Here is a 23,251-nt window from a genome sequence, read left to right on the forward strand (position 1 = left end):
AACTATGTAATTTATATTAGGGAAAGAGAACACCACTCGGTCGCGCAACGCACACCACCCCTGCACACTAACACAAGGGTACGCAATGACCGTCGCACTCCCCTAGAACACCGAAAATGACCAGGGGTGCGGCAGCCATTTGCATGCCCCTGTGTCAGGATGCTAGGACGGTGTGTCTGGTGCGACCAGGTGACATTCTTTCTCCCTTTATATTATATACAATTTTTGTCACCGACAAATGTAATATATATTATATGGGTATATACACTCTTTGATCTACATGTTTTATATATTATAGTATTATAAAATCTCTCATTTATTAAATTAGTATAAACACTCACTTATATAATCAGTTTAGATGGTTTATCATCGATATACATGGTAGAAACCGTCTAAACCGTTTATTAAACCGTTTGATTTTTTAAACCAAAATTGAACCATTAAAAAAAAGGGTTGCTAGTTTCGATTTAAACAGTTCGATTTCAATTTGTTGTTGTAACCAAGGTTGGTTACAACAAAATTATAACCTTACTTTTTTGCCCATTGTCTTATTCCCAAAAGTATTTAATGCAGGGATAAAAGGGGTTTTTCAAATAAGACATGCATTAAATACCCCCGACTTTTTAAAAACCCTTTTTTTACCCCTACATTAAATAACTTTTGGAAATAAGACAAAAGTTCTTCTTTTTTTTTTTTTTAAAAAAAAGGGCTATAACTTGTTAGCTCACCACTTTTGGTGGCAACAAGTTGGTGGTAGAGATATCATTTCATATATAGCGCTAGTGTAGGCCACGCTCTCAAACAAAGAACATTTTCATGCATGACACCCCCGCCCCATCCATGATTCATCAAATGGGATTTTTTGGTATTTTGATGGGGCTTTTGTCCCCATCGATTGTCTTGTGCGCAACCGCGCATGCATCATGCGTACAATCATGCATAAGACCTTCTGCCAACAGATAGAGAATACATAAAATTTTGTATTGAAGTTAGATGGATGAGAGTTGAGCATCACATACCTAACCCCCTACCTCCAGTCATCCTAATGAATTTGAAAGTATATGAAAACCATTTTTAGATGATAGAAGTTATAGAGTTATAATACCATATCGATTATCTGGGACCTTGGACGTGTCTTCATATATTATCTGACTATCGCTACCTAATGGCTTAAAGTTTTGGGTTGAACCCCAAGTGATATTTTGTGGGCTATCTCACTTTATTTAACAAATCGGTAATCAAACTCTAATGGAGTCATATCTAATAATCTTCCATGTGATACATGAATGGCATACGAATCCGAACTCCATGATGTCCTAAGCTCAACTTGAAAGCATTGTTGATCTCACTTTATGAAAATTAAATACTACCGTCAATAACAAAGTCTCATCTAGCTCATGTGTTCATTTAATTATCAAAAGAATCAATCCTAAATTCCAATTGTTAAGACTTTATTCTTGTGATCAATGTAAATGGACTCTATCCTTCATTTTAATTAAAGTCCATCATAGGATTTGGAATCGATAACCAATTTTTTTTCTTCTGCTTTCACTTTAACCATATTCCCTTTACAATAAAATTTCATTCTCATCTTCCTTTAGCCAAATTCCCATTGAATTCTATATCAAATAATAAAGAGACAAATCTTTCATTCCATTTGGTTACAAGGAAAATTAAAGGGAAATGAAATGACATTTTCAAACCTAAAAAAAATGGATTTGTAATCATTACCCCACATTATTACATCACTAACTCCAAATCATTTCATATTTGGTTATTAAATTTTAGGAAAAAGAACGTTGCTTGGTCATGTAGCTCCTACTCCCACACAGGAGCGCACAAAATTACTACTATGCCCCTCTTGAAATCAATATTCTCATCTGTGTTGATACCCCTATGCGTGCTCTCATTGGCCCCTGTGTTGGTGTAGGGGCTACACAACCAAGCAACGATCTCTTTTATTTTACTTTACATCCAACGGGTTTGAAAAGTAAAATACAATTATATCTGAAAGGTATCATTACTAAATACAGTAAGAAATTTAAGTAATTTATACAATTACGTTGAGTAATGAATACAAAATTTCAATTTTAAAGTTTGACAATTTTCATTTCCCTTCCCATTAATTTTCCTTGTAACCAAAAGTAGCTTTTTAGATTGTGGTTGCTACAAATATAACTGAAAAGGACTGTCGTCACTCTAAATGACATTTGAATGTCTCGTTATCCTCTCCTGTTACAGCATGGTGCTGTAACGCATCGTGCGGCGCTGCAAAGGCCATGTGGTACAACGGACCCCACATGGTGCACATGGCCTCTGCAGCCGTCGCACGATTCGTTACAACACCGTGCTGTAAGAGGTTGTTCCCACCTTTTCCAAATCCAAAGAGATTAATTCTTCTCTTCTTTATAGTTTCTATATGACAAAAGGTTTCGATGCCTTTGGAGGGAAATAATGGGATTTGAAATGACCAAACCCCTCGTATTGTGTGGATGGATAAGAGTTCTCCTTAGTCTCTTTTAATTTTATGTGGAGCCTACTCTTACTCTGATTCCCTCACCTTGTTACATCTACTATTCCTTGATAAAAGTTCTAAGATTTTGGCTTCCCTAGGGGGTTGGGATCCTTGGAGATGTCATATACATTGTGTGGATGGATGAGAGGGTTCTCTAGTCTCTTTTCATATACAGACTACTCTTACTCAATCTGATTCCCTCACCTTGTTAGATCTACTACTCCTTGATAAAAGTTAGCATTTTTCCCTAATAAAAGGTGATTTAATGGGGCCTAAGAAATTCTCTTTTCCTGAATAACTTTAGCTGAAACCACAAAGTTTTGGAATAGGTGGAATATTGGATTCGATTAATATCTTAGATGGACACGACATAGATATGGACAATGCCACATAAGTGTTGACATCATTTTCTTCGCGTACTCTTGCTTTTTCCGTTCCTTTTTTTGGCTTTGTTTGTTTCATTGTAAAATTTTCCTTGCAAATGATATTTTACATTATTTTTTTTCAACATAAAAATTTCTTATTTTTCGTATTCTATGTTAAAACAAACAGTGGAAAGGCCTATTTTGCACGAATTTTATTTTTCTTTTCTGCCGTTTTCATGAAAAACAAACATAGTCGCATTCTATCTAGTGATATTGTGGTTGATGGTGTGGAGAGTCCAATAGTTTCTTTCAGAGAAGCAGAAAGAAGACTAGGAGTGAAGTCTCTTTTCTGTTTTTTATTTTTATTTTTTCTTTTGGTTTGTTTCTTCTTGGCAAAATAGTGGTCCAACTTGATCATCAACAAGGGATTTAGTGAAAAGTGAAGAGAACCCACGTCACTGGATGAAGATGGGAAGGTTGCGTATATCTCTAAAGGACCTCATGAGGTGGGGAAAGAGGAGCAGAGTAGTAGCAGCAAAGAGAACAACCAAAGTGCCGGCGACAAAGGAAATAGATGCCCTAAAGACGTACACGAAATGTACAACTTTCCTTGAGCATTTGAAAAGAATCACTATTTCTTGAAGATCACAACTCACAAATTAAGTTAGAGCTGTATGATACGAATTTCAGGAGAACTCTCTTCTAGAAGCCTATACCAACCTAATGAGAGCTTGCCCACCCAAAAAACCGACTTGTAAGGGCAAGTTATCCTGAAGTTCGTGTCACTGTAAGACCAATAGTCCCAAAATAGCTACTTGCATATCTTATATCTATTGGGTACATATGCAAAACCACGAGGAAGAAACCAAGCAAACAATCATATAACATGAGAAATTTAACTTAGTTTGTACGAAAGGCTTTTCACTAAACTTGAAAAACTATTTATTCCACTCTCTACCTCACAAAGTGATCTCCACTTTGTTTGTGCCTAAGGTTTTTCATACAAAAACAATATCCAGGAACCCTAAAACCCTAATCCCCACATAATTCTACACACATACATATAATAGACCAAAAACCAGACCCATTATAAATATAAGCCCAATAATTATGTGAACCCACAAAATACAAGACACGCCCAACCCCAACAATATCCGTCCCCATCTTTCCCTGAAACTTGCTTCTTCCCTACCTAACTAATAGCATGATGTGTGTGTGTGTGTGTGTGTGTGAGAGAGAGAGAGAGAGAGAGAGAGAGAAATTGTGGGTTGTGGGCTTTGATCCTCAAGAACCAATCTGCATAAAGCTGACCTACTATTCAACTCCACCAGCTGCTTAGAGCATTGGGAGCATCTGGGGTTTGAAAACCTAGTTTGGCACATTAGGAACTTTACATTTGGGAGAAAAAAATACATGTGGTTTCAGTAAAGGAATTGAATTGAATTAAGATTGGTGATAGTAATTAACTACAAGCAGAATCACTTTTGGGAGGGTGCATGGCTCCCCCACATGTTTCTCCAAAGCCCAAACATATTGAATCTTTATGTTTCTTTTAGCTTTTGATCTCTCTATTCGGGAGAAAATTAATTAGAAGAAAATGTGATGAAGTATTACGAATCTGCACAGTTTTCCCATTATGGAAAAATGATTCTGTGACCATTATCAATCATTTTAAAATCCAAACAAAACCTTCCTTTTCCCCAAAAATATGTGATGGTAGAAGGTTCTCTATGTTGCTGGTGCAAGGAAGAATCTGCATGCCACACCAATAAATGTCTTGAAAAAAGTATCATTTTTATGGGATCCATATTTTCAAAATAAGTGTGAGAAAATAATAAAAATTCATGTGAGGGAAAACTACACACTGCCACCATGGCAATCTTTTTCCCATATGTGATGTATCCTTTTTACCCTACAATTAAGAATTGCATACGCACTCAAGAAAGGCTCAAAGATCAAACAATGTTGATGTCTATACTACACATTAAGAAGAAGAACACTTGACCCCTCAAATTACTCTTCTCTTATTATGTTTTTTTCTTTTTTTCATATTCATTTATTGCGAGCCAAACATATCAGTGTTGGGTTTTGGTTTAGGCCATATGATAACATGGAAAGAGAGAGAGAGGTAGTGTAGCCTCCACTGGCAGCTTAAAGAATATTTTCCCCAAGACTGACAATGAGTTAAGGATCGAGTTTTCCTTAAGCCAGGGAGAAGGAGGGTGCCACTGTAGTTTCCCCTGGCAGTTTAGAGAATATTTTTCCTAAAACTAATAATGAGTTTAGCATCGAGTTTAATTTCTTTTAAGTCATTCTGAAAGGGAATCCTTTGACCGTGGCTTTCGGATTGGTAAGAGAAAATATCACGCAACAGTGGAAGGTATGTTCAACCATTCGTAAATAGAGGGTATTTTAGAACCGTAAGATGGTGCATGGTTGAACTCTTTTTACACAGTAGAGGAAAACTTTCTCCATGATTTTATGTGTGGAGGAGAAAGATGAAGTGAGGACGCTATCATATATTCATATCCTCCCCTGGCGGCTTAAAGAATCATTTATGTCTTTCACTTTTTTTCATTTTATAAATCTTCTTGTTTTCTGACAAACCAAACATACCCAAACCCAATGGTGCTTCTTTTGAGAGATAGAATCCATTAATTTTCAGTATCATATTATTATTTTAATGTCAGGCCTACACTACCCATATAAATATAGAAGCTACTCTACATTCCCTCTCATTCCACTCCACACCGGCCTCCTCTAGCTACTTGCTCTCTTCTCTTATTACAGCTTCCTTCACTACTCATCCCCTCCATCTAAACACTATTTTGTGCCATCTATTCCTTCACCTGTAGAGATGTCCGGAGTATGGGTTTTCAAGAACGGTGTGGTTCGCCTTGTCGAAAATCCGGCAACGGAACCCTTGGACGGCAGTAGTCGGCAGGCATTAAACAGTCGTCGGAAAGTTTTGGTTCACATAGACAGTAATGAGGTTATCACTTCCTATGCTATACTTGAAAGGAAACTGTTGGGGTTAGGGTGGGAAAGGTATTATGATGACCCAGACCTTCTTCAGTTTCACAAGAGAGCAACAGTTCATCTCATCTCTCTCCCTAAGGACTTCAGCAGGTTCAAGTCCATGCACATGTACGACATAGTTGTCAAGAATCGTAACTGTTTTGAAGTTAGGGATATGTAGAGAGAGAGAGAGAGCTCTTCATTCCACCTGGAGAAGAGCTCACTGGCTATACAAGCTCTCAGTTTCTTTGTTGTGTGATTGTGTTCCTCTTCTTCCTTAACGTTTTTTTTTTTATGTTTGGATCTAACTGGGTTTTCCTTTTTTGCTTCTCTTTCTTTTTGGGTTTCTTCTTAGACTAAGAAAGTGGAAGTGAAGTGAAGTTGATGCTTGGGAATGAACTTGGGAGAATATTGGGTAAGAGGGGTTTAATTTAGGGTTGGTTTTGGAGTGGATTATAATGTGTCTAGTGTGTGCTTTATGTAAATTCTTGTAGTAGTGGAGCTTCATCAATGAAATATGGGTTTCTTGTGTGTTTACTACCAATTAATTCTTGAATTTATGATACTTCATTGTCCATATTTTGATAATAATAATAATAAGGGAAAAAGATTTCAACTTGGTGGTGTTTCCTATGCCCTCTCATAGGGCACTGTGAGATAACGCCTCTGCCCCCGGCTAGATACCTAAGCGTGTCCACTCATTGGCCCAGAGGCTTGTGATGAGACCATGCGACCAAGTAGAGATTTCTTACCCTAATAATAATAATAATAATAATAAGAGAGAATGTTCTCTGTGCCGCAGCGTAGGCTACGCCCAAGCAAATGGATAGCCTATACAAGGGACAGAGTGGTCATTACGCTCACCCCCATATATTTGGGCGCAGCCTACACTATGGCACAGAGAACAGCGCTCCTAATAATAATACTTAAGAGTACTGAGCCATGGCACCAGAATCAACTATCAACTGCGTAGGTTCATGTATAGGTGTTAATATCACACATGATTGATTATGTGGACAAGATGCCATGCTGGACATGACATGTTAGACTTGTTCAAAGATAGAATAAAAGTAGCTCCTAATGCTATTCTTGTATTCTATTAATAAACTTAGTCTACTTTTCGTTTTTTTTTCAGAGTGAGAGAGAGTTTAGACATCAGGTTCTCTCGATTTCCCTTCTTTTTTTTTTTTCCTCTCTTTCTATGTATACATTGACGTTGTTCTTCTCCAATAGTTTGAGTTTTTAAATAAATCGATAGTGAATATTCTCTTTAGAGTTTGGACATTTTCTCTCTCTCTCTCTCTCTCTCTCTCTTTCTCACTTAAAAGTCTCCGTTTTCTGTTCATGAGCTTTGGCCCACATAGGAATGGATATTAAATAGATATCTTCATTGGACATCTTACATGTAGAAAGAATTCAGGACGTAAATAATAAGCAAATCCCATGGTTGTTGGTTTCAGATGTCCAAACAAGAGTAAGGCAATCATTGCACCGTGCCTCATTAGGAGGTTGCTACGGCTGCTACTATGGGCAGCAGACCGTAGATGATCCAAATTCTTCAAGTGATCACCTTCCCCAGCCCTCTCACCCAATATTATTACAAAAAGATCTTTCCTGTCAAATCTCATAGTGAAACTTAGCTCTTATTGTCTCCTAATATCCCAAATATCACATCCATCCCTGGAGTCTTATTGTCTTGCATACAACCGAATCAACCATCCCATCTAAGAGAGAAAGGTAATCCATCAATCCATTGACTATTTTCACTAATTTTAGAGTGAACTGTGAACTCTTTGTATCCATCTGATCAAGAAAAGGGTGGTACAATCATTCATCTTGTAGCTAAACAAATGGCTGGGATTGATTGAAGGAGAGAATATTTTTTAATCGATTGGACCAGCATAAATCCATCCAATCAAGTCGAAAGTACTATTTTGCTAGCACAATTTTCAAGGCCTATAACTTTTGAATCGACTAAAATTACAAGAACTATAACATATATCAATATTCAAACGACAGTTAGTGCTTTACAAGCAGTTCAAAAACTAATTTAAGGGGTGATCTGGGTCTCTGAAGTTTTGTGCACGAGTTAGGGATATATTAGTTTCCTTCTTTGTTTTTTTCCCTATTTTATTTCGTTTCATGTTTTATTATGGTTTTCTTTTCTTTGTAATCTGATCTTCTTATATAAAGGTCGTTTTAATTTAGACGAAATAAAGACATCTTCAATTTTATGAATCAAATTGGTTTTATTTACTAATTTATATTTTATTTCATTTAAATTTTATATTTATTAAAATTAAATAATTAGAATTATATATCCTAATTATTCTATTTAAATCTATTTCTATACTTTATCTATTCATTTATTATACTATTATACATATATAATATAATGGAAATGTTCTCTGTGGGGCAACGCATGCCACGTCCAGACACAGTGGGGGAAAAATGACCGCCCCCTCCCACATGAAAGGCAGAAATCCCCCCTGAGATGCCACAGCACACGTTCTCATTGGTTGTCATGCGTGTGGCCCTTGTGCTCCCCCACAAAGAACGCTCCCCCATAATATAAATACTAAATATGAATATATAGATAAATATAGAAACATTCTAACTAATGTCTAACAAACGTCCCCTATCCTATTTCGCTCGGATAAATAAAATGAATTAGAGAAATAGGATTTTAGAGATAAGGAACAAATCCAACCTTCGACCCTTTCACCGAGTCTCTCCCCAAGACAGTACCTAGATCGTTACGTCTTTCGTGCAGGTCAAAACTTACTCGAAATGGATTTTTGCTACCTTAGGACGGTTATAGTTACGATCGTCATTCATAGGAACTTCACTCGCCGGCGGCTCTTCTATCATCAGGTCATCAACTTCCTTGACCATCTGGCGTTGGGTAGGCTTCAACCCCCATACACATAGTCTTATGATTTTGCAGAGACCTAGTTGATACAAGGAGATTGAGGATACTCTCTTGAGCACTCTGTTCCAAGAGAGTGGGGGGCAAATGATAAACCCAAATTCACACCAACCAATCGGAGATCTCCATGTGGCCCGACCCAGAAGAGTGGGCCAAGACAGAGTCAGTGAAGCACCATCCACCAACACCCATGGGCGAGGCCACCCTTGGGGGCCAAACCCCTTAGGGTGCGGACCCCTTCTCCGAGCACGTCATCCCCGAGCATGGCTTCCCCGAACACATCATCCCCGGGCAAGTCTCCCTCGAACACGGTAGTCACCGCCGCCATCAACAAGGCACAGATCGCGTCACCAAGGACTCTAGGCCACTGTCTATCGAGTCACTTAGTCTGAACGGACTTATGCACCAGAAACCCCATCTACCACGTAGATGAGGTCTATCCACCAAAGACGCCAAGTCTATCAGGACAATATTTCTTACAGAAAGACAACTACCAAGTCTATCAAGGACACCACGTCTCTTCGGAAGACGACTACCAGGTCTACCGTGACACCACGTCTCACGGGAAGACAATCTATCAAGGATAAGCTCTGCTACTCAGGGACTCTATCACTTACGACAAACACTCTACATCAACTGAGACTCTCCACATCGTCATACACTACTATAAAAGGCAAGGTACACAATCCCATCACGGGACATCTTAACTCATCTTGAATATTATTATTCATCTGTTTGTTCAGAGAGATCTAACTTAGGCATCGGAGAGCCTTAGACCAGAACCACATCGGTTCTCCTTTGTCATCTCAGAGTCTTTTGTAGATTACGACACTCAAAAGACCGCTGAACAATTTTTTAACGCAACACACTAGAACGAAATCCAACCCCATGCTTCCTTCTAATTAAGTCATTATTGACAATAACCGTCATAGCTAGACCCACCAGTTATTTGGGATATCAAACCCTTGGTCGATCAGCCATGATCCATCTATCTAAAACCTATAAGTATTATTAGGTTTATATAATAAATAGTACGAGAAGTGGGTAGTGAAAGGTCAAATTTATCAGACCCCAATCAGTTGGTGATCATCAACTGACTAGGAAGGACTGTTTGTTGGTTTGGTAGCCACTCACCAACTACTGCAGAACCTAAGGAAACCGACAATAACCTTGAGAGAGAGAGAGAGAGAGAGAGAGAGAGACATCAGCAGCAATCATCGATCACGAGCTATTGTACCAATGTGAGTAAAATGACAAACTAGCTAGGGGCACTTTATGGCTTTTATCTCTCAAGCTCTGTTTCAAATTAACTTTACTACTATTAAAACAAAACAAAGCCATCTCCTCTCCTCTCCTCTCCTCTCAGCTACTTTTTCCTATATATTTTATTAGACTCTCACTCTAGACTAGAGTCTACCCTGTATAGCCCTGAGTTGTTATTTATAACTCCTCGTGTTTTGATTTGTTTTTCTTTACTTCATGTCAGTAACCCATCTGGTGAGGTAATTAGTAATTACCTCCCCGTTTCACATTACCAAAAAAACATTGTAACTCAGTTTCACAATATTACTTCTTCCATTATTGTTTGGACTGCTCTGATCTTTCGGGTTTACAATGTAATTGAGTCTAGGGCAATGTTCCTTATATACATTCTCTTCTTGTATAAGAAACAAAAAAATGAGTTTTTTGTTTTTGATCTGTACGTTGGTGCAAGAAAATAAGGTCATAAATGTCTGCCCTCTATTGTATAGGATAGGTAATGTAATTGAATTGTTCTTTGATACTCTCTACACACCATTCGAATAGCTGAATGAAAACTATCGATCCCCAAATTTTTATGTGAGGGGATCTAAGAAACCTGGCAATTTAGAGGACCTTTTAATTTTCTCTTGAATTTATTTACATGTAAGGGTTAGCTTACAAATTAATTGGTGTTAGGTCCTTTAATAATTTCATACTTGTTTACTAATGGAAAAAAATAACTCCCACCATACCATTGGATACACATGGGAAGGGCTAGCTACGCAGTTTATATATCAAATCTTAATTAGGCTTTAATTGAAAAAACATATCTTTCCATATATGTTTATCTACTTTTTTACATCTGGGGATGAGCTTCTAGCTCAGTAGCAATTGCGATTAGACAATTGAGTCCATCGTAAGTTCAAGGAAGATCGTAACTTATTCAAACGTAGCTCCTACCCCTCCACCCTTTCATATATTGCACAATTTTCATTATCATTAGATCCAATCATAAGTGATTTTTAATCATTTAATCCACTTGATTATGACATTTGCAAGTGTACTCATTTGGGCCCAAAATCAACAATGAATAAGGGATCGAGGATGAGTCCTACTCCTACCTCCCAATGAAATTTAATTAAGCCCTAGCCAACATATATACCATATGGTAGAAAATCATGCCCGGCCATATAATTAATAGAAGTTGCTTCCAAGTTCCAAATTCCAATATTGATGTTCATTGTATTTTTTAATAATCATATTATATTGTTCTTGAATAAATCCCAAAATGTATACAAGAGAAAAGAACTCTGCCCGGGATTGTGGCCTATGCTAGCATTCCCGTAAGTCTATCTCTCTTCTCATCATATGAAAAGACACTTCTACCCCTTATTTTGAGGAGGAGAGAGATGGACACATGGGAGTGTTGTATGGCGTAGGCCACACTCCCGAATAGAAAACTACTTCCCATCTTTTTGGGAGTTTTTCGTTGCCCATTGGTGAAGAGAGCTAGAATCCACAAATTTTAATGATTGGATTGGACTTAGGAAAAATATTTTGAACCTTCAACAATGAGATCACACGATGGGTTACTATTCCAAGCGTCCCATTGAGAGTGAGAACTCATGGTTGAAAGAAAATTTTCATCTATATTTTTTTCTAGGAGAAAAGTTTTTTGTAGGGACATGTACCGCCCATGCCTAGACACAGAAAGAAAAGAAGTGACCGCTTCCAATGTCAACACCCGTGCTCTCATTGGTACCCACACGTATGTAGGGGTCACGCTTCCCCATAGAGAACGCCAATCCATTTTTCTATCCAGATTTACTATGGTTTGGGGTGGTCTGCCTAACAATTTCTAAACAGCGACTTTGAATACCAAAATTATGATCATCATTCTTTGAATATCATTTATTGACCATGTCCAAGGTTATAAAAGACACGGAAAAGGTAAACAAAGGGTTAATTGGTCACATCTATAATTAAAATCTAAAACTTAAAATACTTAATTAACTTGCCGAAAGTTGAGACATCTACCAATAATCAGATTTTTTAAAGTTTCAAAATGAAAGTAGGCGTACGAAAATCAACTGCACCGGCAGCACATGAGAAGCATTTCTTTGTTTAATATTCTAAAACCTTATTTTGACAACAAAAAAAAAAAAAACAAAAAGGATCTTTGAGCTAGCAGCGTAGGCTATCCTAACTCTCTTTCTCTCTCTTGACAATCTCTCTCATCCCCGTCCCCTATTGATGAAGCTCTCTCCCTTGTTGGTGTGTTTCTCTACCCCACCAACTTAAAGAATATGAGCTCTTGATAAAGGGAAGAATTGATGCCAGACTGAAAATTAAGGTTGCGTTAGGTATGTATTCTTGGAATAGATTTTGGATTTATAACGCAATCTGTAATATGATTTTTATTTTTTTTTTCCTCCTTGCTTCTTAATGCGTTTTAAACCCTAGGATCTATTTTGAGAGTGCATACCAAACAAAAGCCTAAGTCAAGAACATATAATGACTTGGATAGAATAATTTTGGGAAGCAGTTTTCTGTACAGGAGTGCGGCCTACGCCAGCACTCCCATGTGTCTATCTCTCTCCTCCTTAAAACAAGGGGGCAGGGGTGTCTTTTTAAATGGGGAGGAGAGAGATAGACTTATGGGAGTGCTGGCGTAGGCCACATTCTCAGACAGAGAACTTTTTCCCATTACTTAATTCCAATTAAAAGGAAAAGGAAGCACACGTTGTTCTTGCGCAAATTCCAATATACCTCTCTCACATTAACAAAAATAGTGAGGCCACTCTCTCTCTCTCTCTCTGCCTTTGCTGTTTTGATAATGAGGACCCATGTGGATGATACCATTTTCCAAGCCTTCATTGATATAGCATGCAAATTCCTTCTTACATTGGGATTATGGTAAATCCCCCTCCTTAATACATTTATCCATCCGTTGTCGTCCAGCGGTTAGGATATCTGGCTTTCACCCAGGAGACCCGGGTTCGATTCCCGGCAACGGAAATTAACTTTTTTTTTCTTGGCAATTTGTTCAACCCCAAGAAAATATACATTTTTATACTGCCAAATCAGTTGCCACGTATCAGAATGTTTCCATGAACATGGACTAGAAATTTTTGCCAGATTGCTGGAGTTTGTCTCAAAAGTCTGAAGGGATCTTAAAAGTATGGACAAGGCAACTGGTGTGGATATGTTCCTAATTTTTTTCAGAATGAAAGGGGCTTATGGCCCATAGGGAAAGTAAAGGGTTTCTATTTGCCTCTTGGCAGGCTCAGCCCATTCCTTCTCCTTCCTCCTTGATTGGGTTATTTTTCTGTCTTTACCCTTCCACGGAGAGATTGGTTCCTTAAAGGGTTTTTGGATTTGTCTATGGAGAAAGACAGGTTTAATGGTCCCCTTCCTTCCTTCCTTCCTCTCCTTGATTTGGGTTATTTGTGTGCTTTTTCTTCCTCTTTGAAAGGGAGATTATTGGTTCTTTATAGGGTTCTTGGATTTGTGTATTGAGAAAGACAGGTCTCATGCCATGGTCCATCCCATTCACAAAGCATGGGAAAAGGAGAACCCATTTTGTCTTCTCATACACTTCGATTTTGATGGCTGGGCCTTTTCTACTGAACTTGGGAGTCAATTGGGCTAGTGGCTACTCATAAATGTTATTATTTTATAAACTGGGACTTAGTAAAAGAATGCTAAGAAACCCATTAACACACTTGAGGAGGTCTTTAACACTTTTTTTTTGTTTTCTCCTTAATACTATTAAGATTAGTTTAGAAGATTTATTGAAACCCATAAACATACTAGATGGTATCAACCATCATAGATGACCAATGGCATCGAAGATTCGAAGTTAAACCAATCAAATTCAAGTTATGAGTGTTAATCCTGTTGTTGGTGAAGCCTGATTTGGTCCACAAAGTACGGTTGAGACCTTCGAAAGGTTGTTTCGGCTTCGAAGCGACCTCGGAATGCCGAGAAATGGTGGGGCTCCACACCAAAGTGGAGTTGTGTTGGGCTAGTCAAGATCTTTAAAATGAGTACTTTTGAGCCATGTGTTATGTTTTGGTCCGATCCCCTTTTTTTGAGAAATTTTTGGGCGAGGGACACTTTTGTATTTTCTAGGGTTAGGGTTTCCTTATATAATGTTCTTATCTCTTTGAGATAGGGTTATGAGGATTTGTAACATTTTCAAAGAAAAATAGTGAAACCTATTCCATTGCTTGGTCGTGGATGTAGCTTCCATCTTCGAGGTAAATTACGTAAATCTCTGTGTTGTGCGTTGTGTGTGCTTACTCTATTTTCGTTTTTCTTCTACAAATTGCCATTCTGGACGTTGTTTTCTTAACAAATCCCACTTCGATTGTGAGTGAGAAATCTCTTTCCTAATATATGAACACTTTGTTTTCATCAGTTCAAAAGAAATTTATTTACATGGTATCAGAGCAAGTTATGTCATGTCTCCCATTTGATTCCATCTAACTCCATCCTCCTCTTCTTATTTCCATCTATGTGTACGGTGGTTTCATTTCACCTACATGTGAGGGGGAGTGTTAATCCGATTTTGATTGTGAGTGAGAAATCCATTTCTAAATATACTTGAAGACCCTTCTCTCATGAAATCGGTTCAGTCTTTTGAGATGAAGATTTGAAATGAATTCATTGGTAGAAAGGATCCATCAGCTTTTACTCTTAGTTAGTTTATGAAATGGGTCTAGTATAAAAAATCACATTTTTCTCTAAAGTTAGGGTTCCTTCATTTTCATGGAAATGCTTTGCAAGGGATTGGAACTTTTAATATCACTTTCTCCTTGTCACCATTGAAGACTAATGAGGGTAAAGATGATTTGTGATTGTTTTGATTAATAAGGGAAGAATAGAAAGGTTATTATATATATACTCTTACAAGCATGCCCTTCAAGACAAGGAATGTGGTCTTTTCCATGTCTCATTGTTTAATTAAACAGAGAAGAAACATATAGAGTCTTCTATCCTCTCTCTCTCTCTCTCTCTCTCTCTCTCACACACACAATGTCTCATTCCGGCGCCTAACTTGAAATTATGGGTGTTGGGACTTCTCCCAAGTCCCTACGTAAAAAAAGCTGGTGCTTTACAATTAACTTTTCACTTGGTTGTGGAAGAAGATGTAAATTTTTTCATAGAATAACCCATTATAAAAGCTTATCCCACACTCCTAAAAAGGATAGGTTGGCAGGCAATGACTTTCGCAACTTCTATTTATATTAAAAAAACCATATGCATATGCCAAGGAGATGAGGTGTATCACAGAATGAGACAATGAGCTTAAAAGCAAAGTGAGTTAATGTCTTAGTTTTTCCATGTTTCCCAACTTCTAGAAGTCTAAGGGTTTTTTTTTCTTTTTTTTTTTTTTTTTAAATGATCAAGCTTTAAATTGATTCTATAGACATGGACTCAAGGAGGCCGGGTAGGCCCATTTGTCCTATTACTTACAGTTGTGGATCTATGTGGATCAAGCTTGTGCTTAGTGATCTTGGCCCATGGTATGATGGGCCATGTTGGGCTAGTATGAGCGAAATCCATCATATATAATCACAAGTTCACAACTAACTTGGATGTTTTCCTTTGGAGTGAGTTTTTTCTTCAACCATGGTGAAGAGAGAGAATCTCTTGTTCCATGGGACCCGATCCTCTTATTTGAGTGAGAAAGGGTATTTTAGATCTTAGGGGATAAGAGTTAATAATAAGAATCACTATTCTAAAGAGTTCAATCACAAAACCAAATCGAATCTCCACTCGTCGATTCAGCAGACCTTTGCCATTTCGGTGGCAAGTTTGTTTGAAAGTAGGTTGTGGCAGCGTGTCGACACGCGCGGGCAGTATAGCGTTGGATTGTTAGGCACGTATGGGGCCTCCTCCTTTGGCATGTATCTGCATGCACTTCAAATTAGTAGCATCTATAGCTTGTTATCTAAGGAAGTGTTTGTGACCCAACCCCTAGTCTGGATGACCCAGTCAATGACATGTGAAACCGGGTCAATTTTCACTCCTTGGTTTTGGATACCGTGTATCCATACCTTGCGTTTATCATGTTCTCTATCTGTTTTATGTACTTTGTTTTTCTTTGCTTGGCGTTGGGCACGCATGAATGAATAGCCCTCTTTCTACCCAAAAAAAAAAACAAAACACAAACTCAAATCAGGGTCACCTAAAAACTTTCACCTTTTCATTTTGAGTAGAATCATTTCAAGCCTGATTTAGTTTTTGTTGTTATACTAAAAGAAGTTAATATAAAATGAAGAATCCATTTAGTAGGCACCTTGATTATTAATCATTGTTGCATAATTAATATTCAAATGATGGATATTTTGTAACTTGGCCTCTCTCACATGTAATTTTCTTGATCCTAGTTTCAAGGATGTAAAAAAGTTTCAGTAAATCAATCAACCATATCATTCTAAAGAGAGGGGATAAAAATTAGGCAAAAGTTTTTTGTCACCCAAGGTGAAGAGAGAATCTATTCATCCACGATGATTTGATGTTATGATTGGACTCCTACAACAATACAACAACAATTCAACCTTTTCCCAGCTAAATGGAGTCAACTATATGGATCATTGCTCCAATCAGCTCTATTCGAGGTCATACTTAGTGCAAGGCCTAAGCTATGCATGTCTTTTCTCACCACTTCTCATCCTGAAGACAGATGCAACGGGAAGAAGTGGCATTTGGAAGTGTTGTTCACTTAACATTTGGGTTTTGGCATAACAAAGCTTGCACTGTCTTTTCGCACTTAGGCACACACCGTAACATTGTTAATGATTCTACTACAGCGTCACAAATTTGTAAGCTACTAATTATGGTCATTTCAAGCTTGCCTCTGGCTCTTTTAGTTCCTTCAATCTAAATCAAATACTTCTTCATACTAGAGCATCCAAAGGCCTCCGTTGAACATGACCATGCCACCTCAAATGAATTTCTCGTAGCTTATCATTGATTGGAGCTAGTCTCAAATCAACTCTAATATGATCATTCTTTACTTTAACCTTCCTAGTTTGTCACTCATCCATCTCAACATCCTCATTTTATCTACACTGGGTTTATCTATATGATGCTTTTTAACTTCTCAACATTCCACACCATACATCATAACTAGTCGTACGAGTGTCCTAAAATATTTTCCTTTAAATGATGATTGGAATTTTGGAACAATGAGTCTCATAATTAACTAATGCTCTTTATTGACGAAGGTCCGAAATACCCTTCCTTGGTCAAATCATGTGACTGATAAGATTCTCTCTTTACATGGGTGAAGAAAAACTTGGTCCAAGAAAATGTATTAAATAAAACCAATTTTTCGTTAAGCCACAGTCAATGGGAATCCATTCATTGCAGGGCTTCATATGCACGCGAGAAGGTATTGAAAGGGTATTTTGGGGAACATACTAAAACTCTACAGGGGTTTGTGAACCTCCTAGGATCTTGTGGTGAAGGAAAACTTTATCCTATTAAATAATAAGGGAGAAAGTTCTATGTCTGGGAGTGTGGCCTATGCTAGCACTCCCATGAATTTATCTCTCTTCTCCCCATATGAAAAGACACCTCTGCCCCCTTGTTTTGAGGACGAGAGAGATAGACACATGGGAGTGTTGGCGTAGGCCACAGTCCCAAACAAAGAACTACTTCCCAAATAATAAATATACAAGTACTTGACACAAATGTGAACTGTTGTTTTCTTTTCTTATTCCATTATTAACTTTGTACAATGACCCATTGTAGGTTGTGCTTGGGAGCACAAATCCCTCATATTGTGTGTTACAAAGATTACACTTCTAACCAAATCACATGAAGGGAAATAAGCAGAAAGAAAATGTTCTGATTAGTACATCTTTGAACCATAAAAATCAGTAGTTGTATTCCAAGAGCATTGTTAAGAAAATACATTTTAGATTTGTTTTTTTCCTGAACTGAGATTTTGTATTAAAGGGTTATCCACATAGTTAGTAAATAGAAAATTTCAATCCTCCAACACCTATTATTTTTGTTCTTGCAAAATAGGTGAGGCAATTTCTGGCCGGGCCTGGGCTGTGTTTTAAGCCTAGCCCGGTCCTGAAGTAATTTGGGCCTAGGCAGTGTGAACCATCTCTGAAAACCAAAACTAATTACAACCAGAATATAACCATCTGACTCTAATCAGTTGTATTGTTATTATTAATCATACAGGATCTCAATGAATCGAAATTTTACCATTGCCGGAGGTACGGCAGCCAACAGGCCGATCTAGCCTTTTGGGTTGGTAAGCCCGTCGACCTTAGGATTTGTCTGGGTCTTAAGGCCCATGGTCTAGATCTCTAGTTTTAAGGCTTTTCAGATTTTGGGGTTGGCTTCAGGTCTGGAACTATTATCTACTACCCATTGAGGTATACTTTAGGGCCCACTTAAATAGGCGAGGCTTGGGGAGGATGGCGACTCTGGATTTCTAGGATTCAGGCCGATTCTCAACCAATTACGGCTCAATCGGTAGTGAAATTGGAATCGATGGAGGCCGATTGCATTTTCGATTTTGTTTACTTGAACCTTGCAGCCTCCAAGTTGTTGGGCTTGATTAATCCAACAGCTTAAGCCCAAGCTTTTTGAAAAAAGATAAAGAAAGCCCAGGACTTTATGCTTATAAATGCAGTATGGCTATGTATGGCCTAATGGAAGTAAAGTAATAAAATAGAAAAATATAAAGTAACGTAAGCCCAGTTATAAAATAAGCCTGGGAATAATTTGCTTGGTTGGTCTCGGACCCAAGCCCAGTTCAAGAGTCAAAATTGTTAAATCTGGTTGGCTCATAAGAGACCCAGTAACCTACTTCTATGTGTATGCTTCGGGAGCACCTGTCCATTTGATGCTATTAAGAGTATTTATGGAAGCCCAAAAAAAAAGGACAGATGTTATCACCTAATTGTACGTGAAACATACACGTATAGGTAGGTGATCCAGACTCACCATTGTAGTAGACAATAGACCTCCAAGGTTGGGCTTGGGCCACCCCTTATTGCTACCCATAATCCCAAGTCCACCCAAAGCCCATCCAACCATTACACCCCCATTTGTTTAAAGGGGTTTTGGTAGAGTGGGATTTAAATTGTACCCACTTTTCCGTTCTCATGGGATATTGAGATGTTTGATTAGCTGGAGTGGAATATCTATTAGACAACCTTTTTTTTTTTTGGTCTAGTGAGCTTTATTCCATCCGCTTTTCAAAGTCCTATTAAATAGGTGAAATTTTGGTATTGTTTAGGGAATGAAAAAATATGTAAACTTTATATGCTCAAGAGTCATGGTTATTGATTTGACATCATAAGCGGGATCACAAACCCAATAACATGTTGCTGCCAGAATCCTGTATTTCTTTTAGAAAATCTCTTAATTGTTTTAGAGCAATTAGAAAGAGATTCTTTAATCCTAAAGAATTCGGTTCAGATGCAACATAATAACTATCCAGAAGTTTTCACAACTCAATTATGTATGATGGAATCATCAAATCAAAATTTTGATCTTTTTTGAATTCTATCTGTAACTCACTAGAGGGTCAGGAAACAAAGAAAAGACGTGTATAAATGAGATATCCAGCAACAAGAAGAAAAGGGATTGAATAGAAGAACTCCCGAGGATTTGGTGATCTTAGATGTGTCCATATCAACGAATGGGTGATGGATTATTTTTTCAGATAAAAAAAGATTATAGAAACACTTACTCAAAATCTCACTTATCAGATTCTATTGTGAAAGACACCTGTTTTTTTTTTTTTTTTTTTAAAGGAATTGGCCATGATATATCTGATCCATGCAATTATCATGAAAATTAGATAACAATTTGTGATTGCTCCTTAGTATCGGCAATAAATTTGAAAAAAAAATGTAACTAGAAGGGTGAAATTTAGATATTTGCAATTTGTCAAAGTGAGGAAACATGTCATAATTTCCACCCATGTCTATCTTTTACTTTTTTTTTTCGTAATATACATTGTTGGCTTTCAAAGCTTGAGAATGAGCCCGACAGGGCTGGGCCTGGGTTGAGATATACAAACCTAACCCAGCCCATTGACACCCCTACTTATTTATTATTGTTGCGTCAAGAACCTAGTGGGCGTGTGCCGTTCTTGCAAGGGAGAAAATAGCAGTAGAGGACCGGGTTGAGCCGGCTTAGTCACTCCGATGCTTAAGTCAGATTCTCTAGCAACAGATGATAGTGATTGAAAAAATTAACCTATCATAGAAGGAGGTTACCCAGTTACTTATAGGTGATTGAGAGTGCTTTGCAGGCGGCGGCATGGCTTAATAGGAATGGGAGTCTTTCTGGAGTGATTTTAGGTGATTTGAGAGTCCTCTTTGGTAGCGGATAAGTTCCCCCAACCTATACCTAAAACCATGTCCACAATACTCCCTCTTCATCTCCCCATGGAGCCAACCAAACACTGTATTGTTCATGGGAGTGGAAACGTCTATTTATAGACTTTTCCAACAACATGTGGAACACGTTTGTCAGGTTTTCCCATTCCATACTCCCTCTAAGCAAACAAGACCTTAAGAACCAGGTTTTCCTTCACCGATGGTGAAAAGAGAATCTCTTTAGACACTTGATTGGACCCTTTAATTAGATGGGAAGGTATTTGCATTTTCATCAATAAAGATGAGAATTAATGACGAGACTCATTGTTCCAAGAATCCAATCATATTTTCAAATCACCATGAATGAAGGGATTCTCTCTTCACTGTGGGTGCACAAATTTTTTTTGACACGATTTAAATCATGGTTGCATGAGTTTAGGTATCAGCTATATGTATTGGTGTCGACAATTTATGATACTAATATGGAACCAATATGTATTGGTGGATAAGGGTGTGAAAATGGAATCCAAACAGAATACTAGAATTGAAATTGATTGTTTACGATCGATCCAAAACGGACCATAGAGAAATGACTCGATTCTGATTTCATAGATTCTCTTTCAGATTCGGTTTTGATTTGCACTTGAAAACTAACGGTTCTAAACCAAATCGGAACCGGTAATTCCAAACCAAATAAACTCAATTTTTTATGTTGCCTTATGTTCAACCAAAGACTGGTTCTGTGTTTCTAAGGGATTGTATTCTTAAGGTGGTTTTTTATGGTGTTAGAATGTCCAGTAAGAGAATTCATAATATCTATTAAGATGATAAGTTTTAGTTATTCTAAACTTATCTGTTCATTCTCTCAAAATAGGTGTACAAGGAATCGAATATAGGGTACAAAGGTGAAACCAAATGTGCCAACACTACAAACTGAATATGTATACCAAAAGGCAACCAGATTTAAACACATTACAAAGCGAAACTGCAACCTATTTTCGAAAATGGCATTATAACCATATGTGAACTAGATAATGAATATCGAACATAAACCATTAAATCCAAACCGAATGCAAACGATTCTGATTTTGGCCTATTCATAACCAGTTTGGTTTTGATTTGCACCTTTTAAAAATTTAAACTGAACTAGAATCAGACCGAATAATCAGAACCGGACCAATTGGTACCTTTATTGGTCGATATGATTAAAAAAATTGTTTTTATTTTTTACTAAAATCAACCTTCAACTCATAGTTGGAAAACCAATTTATTCAACTTGACTCGTCCTTTTCAAAACATGGTGACTCGGGCAAGTCAAACCTGATCAAGATGAGTTATGTTTTTTTCTTATATTTTAATATCTTCCTTTTTCTCCTTCTTTGAGTAATGCAGGACTAAGGCTATGCCATTTTCACAAGTGAAAATATAAAAAAAAAAGGTTAATATTGAAGACAACGAACAAAATTTCTAAGGTTTTGTTTAGTTGTAGACCAAACTTATGATCTATGAATAGTATATAACCTAATAAAAATCGTAAATTACACAGGAGGTATCCCATGTTTGAAAAAATGACATTTGAGATACTTTATCTTTCAAAAGGCACACTTAGGATACCTTGTGAACTATTTTTATTCACAAATTAGACTTATGTCCAATTTCACCCCTCCATTCCTTAAGTGTACACGTAGGCTACACTTAGGGAATGGGAAGACATGACAAATGAGTTTCACATGTTGGTGGGGTGAACAATATTTGCAGATTCAGTTGACATCACGTAGATAGATTTTAATCGTTGGTCTTGCATGATTTGTGCTTTAGATGTTTCAATATTACATAAGACTTTCACATCTTCCGGACCAAACACAACATAATCGTTAGAAGTCGTTAATTGTGACATAGATAATAGATTTTTTCTTCATACTTGACACATAATAAACATTTTGCAACTGAGCTTCATCAAGGCTGAAGCAAGGACTACAAATAGCCTTGTCGATGTGGGTGATCAACAACTTCACTTTGTTAGTTAATTGTCACGAAACAAATCAATTGCCTTAATATTCTGACATGGAAATGAACTTTTCCTTGTCTACTCTCATGTGGTTTGAGCATCCGAAATCTATACTCCAACCACGATTGTAGTCTATTTCTCCAACACTCATTGTAAAAGCTAGCTCTTATCTCAAGCAAGTTGAAGTGATCGGTTTGATGGTACAACAAGAAGTGTACACATCTCAATCATCATAAAACTCGACTGAACATAGTAGTGCTTGGAAGTCTTTATCAAATTAAGTGAAAACTTGTCAGTAAGAATGATAAAGACGACACTAATGCAAGATTTAATTGGGCACCTAAATTGTGGAATTTAATGGTGCTTTTGAGAATAGACTATTCTCATTCTTTTTACTCTACAGACTACAGAGGCAAACAGACACAACTTTCCTTTCAGAATTTGTTTTCTCCACATTTGTATTTTTTTTTTTTTTTTGGTGGAACCACATTTGTATCTCTGAAGCTTCTTCATAATGGGGCAAGAATTGCGACAGAGGTGGGGGAAAGTTTGCATGCATGGTGGGGTAGGAGAGAGGAGGGTGCGAGCAGGGAATATTGGGGTGTGCACGGTGGAGAGGGTGGGGCAAGGAGGGGAGGATGCAAATAAGGAAGAAGGTGGGGTAGGGTTACCAAGGAGGGAGGGGGTTGGAGTGGGGAGAGTAAGGGGTGGTAGTGGGGTGACAGCGGGCTGCTGGCTGAAAATGGAGGTGGGGCAGAGGGTACGGAAGAAGAGATAGACGATGAGGTGGAGGTAAGATTGGAAATA

At 37.7% G+C, this 23,251-nt stretch overlaps 1 protein-coding gene and 1 non-coding gene across 2 annotated transcripts; both read left to right on the forward strand.

Annotated features, from left to right (window-relative positions):
• Positions 1 to 5,678: 5,678 nt before the first annotated feature.
• On the forward strand, positions 5,679 to 6,079 carry LOC122669390 (flowering-promoting factor 1-like protein 3). The gene has a single exon (XM_043866147.1). The coding sequence runs from the start codon at positions 5,738 to 5,740 to the stop codon at positions 6,077 to 6,079; it is 342 nt and encodes a 113-aa protein (XP_043722082.1). The 5' UTR covers positions 5,679 to 5,737.
• Positions 6,080 to 13,015: 6,936 nt separating this feature from the next.
• Positions 13,016 to 13,087, forward strand: TRNAE-UUC. The gene has a single exon. It is a non-coding gene; the product is annotated as a tRNA-Glu (tRNA).
• Positions 13,088 to 23,251: the final 10,164 nt, after the last annotated feature.

This window comes from Telopea speciosissima, chromosome 7 (genome assembly GCF_018873765.1).
Source record: "Telopea speciosissima isolate NSW1024214 ecotype Mountain lineage chromosome 7, Tspe_v1, whole genome shotgun sequence".
Taxonomy (NCBI): domain Eukaryota; kingdom Viridiplantae; phylum Streptophyta; class Magnoliopsida; order Proteales; family Proteaceae; genus Telopea; species Telopea speciosissima.